This window comes from Otolemur garnettii, unplaced genomic scaffold, assembly GCF_000181295.1.
Source record: "Otolemur garnettii isolate 467f Iridium unplaced genomic scaffold, OtoGar3 scaffold00071, whole genome shotgun sequence".
In the NCBI taxonomy this organism is placed as follows: Eukaryota; Metazoa; Chordata; class Mammalia; order Primates; family Galagidae; genus Otolemur; species Otolemur garnettii.
In genome coordinates, this window is record NW_003852466.1 from 9,835,183 (window position 1) to 9,840,865 (window position 5,683).

At 34.4% G+C, this 5,683-nt stretch overlaps 1 protein-coding gene across 1 annotated transcript in view; it reads right to left on the reverse strand.

The window, feature by feature from the left end:
* The window catches only part of SNTG1 (syntrophin gamma 1), a gene marked incomplete at its 5' end in the record, with an annotated part of 391,830 nt that overhangs the window by 210,379 nt on the left and 175,768 nt on the right, over window positions 1–5,683 (reverse strand). The window contains one exon of the mRNA XM_003793729.2: window positions 201–239. Coding sequence (XP_003793777.2) covers window positions 201–239 — 39 coding nt within the window. The remainder of the gene's footprint in view (window positions 1–200; window positions 240–5,683) is intronic.

The following is a 5,683-nucleotide window of genomic DNA, read 5'->3' on the forward strand; positions in this document are numbered from 1 at the left end:
AAAAAAAAAAAAAAAAAAAAACTATTAGAGGAACAAATAATATTACGTGAAAGAATCAGTTAAATATTTTCCTTTGTAGATAGGAAATGATAGCACCAATTATTTGTGTATGAAAACCAGATACAATCAAGATTATCTTCTATAAAAGATAAAATTAAAGAAATACATACTTCACTTTTCCAAGTATTTCCTGCTCTTACCTGCTGGTTTACAGGAAAGTTTCTGTTGATTTTTTTAATCTGAAATGATAAATAAATAATGAAATAATGAATAACAAGTATAAGGTAACATAAGGTCCCCCTAATTTTATAAGGATCTGGTTTTAGTAATTTAATAGTCCATCTTGACTTATTAAAATCATTATCTATCAAACACCACATGTGAAAGACTATTTTCCTTTAAAAAATTGGGTGCCAAAATTGCCCACAATTTCACATGTAAAATTTTTTAAAATGATTTCATCTATAAAAAACCAAAGCTATGTTTCCCTATAGTTTTAAACGATTTTCTATGAAGAACGCAGCTAGAGAGTAACTTTTGGTATTAGTGTTTGCACTGTGAAGATCTATCATACTATGGCGTTAGATTAGATGCAGTTCATTTTAACACTCTAGGGAACATAATAAATGAAACTTTCAAATATTAAAAAGTATGTATGTTGAAATATTTTCTGTCAGGACTCCAAATAAAGTATAATATTTACCTTAAGATAATTTAATAAATGACATTTTATAAGAATTAAAAATAAATCTTCTGAGAAAGCATTTCCTCTATAGTGTGCTATGGAAACAAACTTTAAAAATCATACAAAAATTAATGTGAGGCTTACGTAACTGACCTTAAACTGCACAAACCTTTGTTTAATAATGGTTTTGCTGTTATAACCAATTATTTCCCACTGGCTTTGTGGTGAAATTTAAACGATGCTCACTCTGTGTGGCATACACTCATGTAAAGTAAAGGCAGACTATTTTCACTTATAAATTATGTTATTGATTTTTAGTCCCCTTTTGTCTTACTGACAAATGTGAAATGGCAGGTAATTAAACGAATACAGTGCACAGATTGGGAGAATCATCAACTGTAACATCTTCAAGAACAGACCTACTGGCAAAATATTAATGTTTCTTATTTAAAATGTAAAAATAAAAGGAAGTTGGAACACACTTGTAGTAGGTCACTTGAGCAAGGACAAAAACCATGTCCTTCTACCATTATTGTAATTATTTTGAATTAGTCTATGCTTCAATGAGGAATCAGCTAAGGAATCTCTAAAATTACTCATGCCTTCAGCTGGGCATGTAGGTGAAAATGCTGATCTCTAAACATCTCCTATTAATCAATCAAAAATTCTATGCTGACTATTGTGTGGAACTGTGCTTTTTGCTAATTCTTAAGAATTGTTATAAAGAATTATAAAATTCAACTAATATTTACATGGACTTCTCTTCAAGAGGGCACCATCTAGCTGTTTTATCTTTTGTGGGGGGTTTTCAATCTGAAAGAAGTCTGAATAATTCTTTACAGGAACTTGAAAATTGGCCATATTGATAATAAGCATTGAATGCTTGAAAGCAGAGGCTGAATGGGACGTGTGATCATAGAAATATGGCTCCACTAACCCACCCTCACGAGCGCTTGCGGATGGATGACCCCAGGGCAGGGGGCCACTCTCCCCCAGCAGAGCATTTGCTGGGCTGTTAACCTCATTCACCCGTGCAGACCTGTTACTGTATTTGATATCACTGATTTGATTTCTGTTATAGTTTTCCTTAGTACATGTTTGATTCATTTTGGAGAAGATGAACTTAGTAATATATGAATCTCACCTTCTTTATTTTTTAAATACTTTATTGTATATCATTACTACTATTAAAAAATAAAAGTATGGTATTTCTCCTACCACTTCTGAAATAAGAGCAACCTAGACCAAAATTATAATATTAAAAGAGAGTATATTAATCGGTAGCAAGCTAGAATGATGAAGTACTTAATGTGATATGCAACTAGAATAGAATTGTAAAATAATAATGATTAATATGCAAATAATGAATGTTTGGGAAATCTTAAAATGACATTTAGAAATCAATCTGAATTGTTTCCTAATATATGACCAATAGAATAATAATAAAATAGAACAAAGTATTAATAATATTAAGTCAATTATCAAAGAAAGTATATTCTTTAAAGTAGAAATGCTAATGAATTGCATTTCTCTTATTCAAATGATACCATAAAGACCTTTTAAATGCTACTTCTCTGTAACTCTTTAATACTATATACTATTTGAACAATTTATCTTATCCTAAGATCTGAGTAAAAATGTTCAAAAAGAATGGGTTAATTCTTAAAAAGTGCTACCTTTAGTATTAATACATTTATTCAAAAATGGTATAATTTTTTAGGCTCAGTGCCTGTGGCTCAAGTGGCTAAGGTGCCAGCCACATACACCTAAGGTGGCAGGTTCAAATCCAACCCAGGCAGGCCCGCCAAAACAATGACGGCTACAACCAAAAAATAGCCAGGTGTTGTGGCGGAAATTTTTAAATTTATTTCCACTAAATCTACAACTTTGTAATTGTTTATTGGGTTAAAATAATATGTGTACTTATATTTGTGCATTTTTAATAGAAATATAAATGTAAATAGCCCAACTCCAAAGCATACACAAAAGCAGTGACAATGTGGTGCCTGATGCTTAGCACAGGAAACTCCCCTTTTTGCTTTTGCCCTCTTTGCAACAGTAAGATTTGTTACAATTTTAAAACCAAACACACACACAAAGCCATTTTAAAAATATAGTAAAACCTCTACAGCTGACCACCTCCTACACTGCCCACCTCCTTAAGTTGACCTAGAACCTGTACAGTAGAACCTCTACAGCTGGCCACCTCCTAAACTGACCACCTCCCTAACTGATCCTTTTCATAGAATGGACATGCACCATATTACATATTGTCAAGGCCCGGGACTGGCCAGGTCTCAGGCCCAGCTTAGGTAGGTTCTGGACACGGACCACTAAGCTACCTTGCTCAGGAACAGTTTCTCGTAGGTGCTTGAGGGCTATCTACTTTAGCTGGAGAGAGAGAGACAGAATATCTTGGAGAGAGTAAAAGTCTTCTTAGAACAGATAGTTCTTAGTCTTTAGCAGAGCTTGGTAATCTTCAGCAGAGACGCTGTGCTGGCATTCTGCAGGCAGGAAAGGAGACAGAGTCAGAGTAAGTGGATTCGTGATAGAATGGGAATGCCTCTTGACTGCCTTCTCCTCCAGCCTAACATAAGGCTGAGCTCGTGCTTCTCAACACCACAGGTGTAGAGACTGCCAATTCACCAATGCTCTCATCTCGCAAGCTCTCTTATGCTTGTTAGAACAAAATCTCTCTCCATGCCCTTTTCACCAAGCTATTACATTACAGATATTTCTTATAACTCTCACTCCTCCTAGCCATAAGCTATACGGACTGCTACAATATTCTTAGTAAAGTATTTCAAGAATGGAAAAAAAAATATCCAATGTACTCAATACTACTATGAAATCAATATACAATCACCTACACATTTATATGAATAGTAAAACAAAACTATAGTCCAGAAAGTAGGAGAAGAGAGGAGGGAGAGAGGAATAGAGGGGAGACCCTAGGAAGAGGGAGGGTTTTGGGGGGACCTCACCTAATAGGTATAATCCAATGGTACATTTTGAAACTATTAAGAAAAGAATATAATTGTCTTACCACAACAAATAAGTAAGCAAGGTGATAGAGGTGTTAATCAGTTCAATGTAAGCATTTACTATTATATATCAAATTAGTATATTGTACTCCATAAATGCATCAATGTACACAGTTGTGATTTAATAAAAAAAGAAAGTAATGTACCATTGCATTATGCACAATAGGTGAGTCCCCACCAAATACTCTGTCTCCTCCCACCCTCCCCCTTCCTCTCCCCTTTCTCAACTCTCCAGTCCATCTTTCATAGTTGTGTTTTATCATTAATATGGATGTATAGGTGATGATATATTGGTTTCACAATAGTATTGAGTATATTGGATACTTTTTTTTGGTCAGTGTGTTTCAGTTCCATCCAGGTAAATGTAAAAGCTGTAAAGTCTCCGTCATTTTTATGGCTGCATAGTATTCCATGGTATACATATACTAAAGTTTGTTAATCCATTTGTGATTTGATGGGTATTTGGGTTACTTGGCAATTATAAAATTGGTTTTGATCATCTGGGTAGAAACCTAGTAGAGGAATTGCAAGATCAAATGGTCGGTCAACTTTTAGTTCCCTGAGGATTCTCCAGACTTCTTTCCAAAAAGGCTGTATTAGTTTGCAATCCCACCAGCAGTATAGAATTGTTCCCTTCTCTCCATATCCGCACCAACATCTGCAGTTTTTGGATTTTGTGATGTGGGCTAATCTTGGTTGGAGTTAGGTGATATCTCAAAGTAGTTTTGATTTTCATTTCTCTGATGATAAAAGATGATAAGCATTTTTTCATGTGTTTGATGGTCATTCATTTGTCATCTTCAGAGAAGTTTCCATTCAAGTCTCTTGCCCATGGGGAAATGGGGTGGATTGTTCTTTTCTTATTGATTTGAGTTCTCTGTGGATTATAGTTATCAGACCTTTGTCAGAATCTTGATCTGAAAAATTTCTGAAGACTGTCCGTTTGTTTTACTTACTGTACTCTTGGCTGTGCAAAAGCTTTTTAGCTTGATCAGATCCCAGTAATATATTTCTGGTGCTGCTTCAATTGCCAGGGGAGTCCTCCTCATAAAATAATCTCCTAGACCAATATCTTCCAGCATTTTCCCTGCACTTTCTTCTAATATTTCTATAGTTTCATGTCTTAAGTCTAAATCTTTTATCCAGTGATAATTAATTTTTGTTATTGGTGAAAGGTGAGAGTCCAGTTTTCTACAGGTTGCTATCCAGTTGTCCCAGCACGATTTGTTAAATAGGGAATCTTTCCTCCATTGAATGTTTTTGATAGGCTTATCAAAGATCAAATGACAATAAGCAGCTGGGTTCATCTCTTGGTTCCCTATTCTGTTCCATATATCTATCTCTCTATTTTTGTGTCAGTACCATGCTGTTTTGATCACTATAGATTTACAATATAGCCTGAGGTCTGGTAAAGTGATATCTTCTGATTTGTTTTTATTTCTAAATAATGTATTGGCTATTCAAGGCATTTCCTGATTCCATATAAAACAAAATATTGTTTTTTCAAGATCTTTAAAGTATGACATTGGTGCTTAAATAGGGATTGTATTAAATCTGTAGATTGCTTTGGGTAGTATGGACATTTTAAAAAGTTGATTCTTCCCAGAAGAATGGGAGCCATGAACATGGTATATTTTTCCATTTGTTAACATCTTCAGCAATTTTTTTCTCAGAGTTTCACAATTCTCTATAAAGAGATCATTCATGTCCTTTGTTAGATAAATTCCCAGACATTTCATCTTCTTTGGTACTACTCTAAAAGGAATAGAGTCCCTGACTGTATTTTCAGCTTGACTATTGTTGTTATATTGTAAGTATTGATTTTGTATCCTGAGATGCTGCTGTATTCCTTGATCGATTCTAAGAGTTTTGTAGTTGAGTCTCTGGGTTTTCCAGGTATAAGATGATGTCATCTGCAAAGAGTGAGAGTTTGATATCCTCTGACCCCATTTGG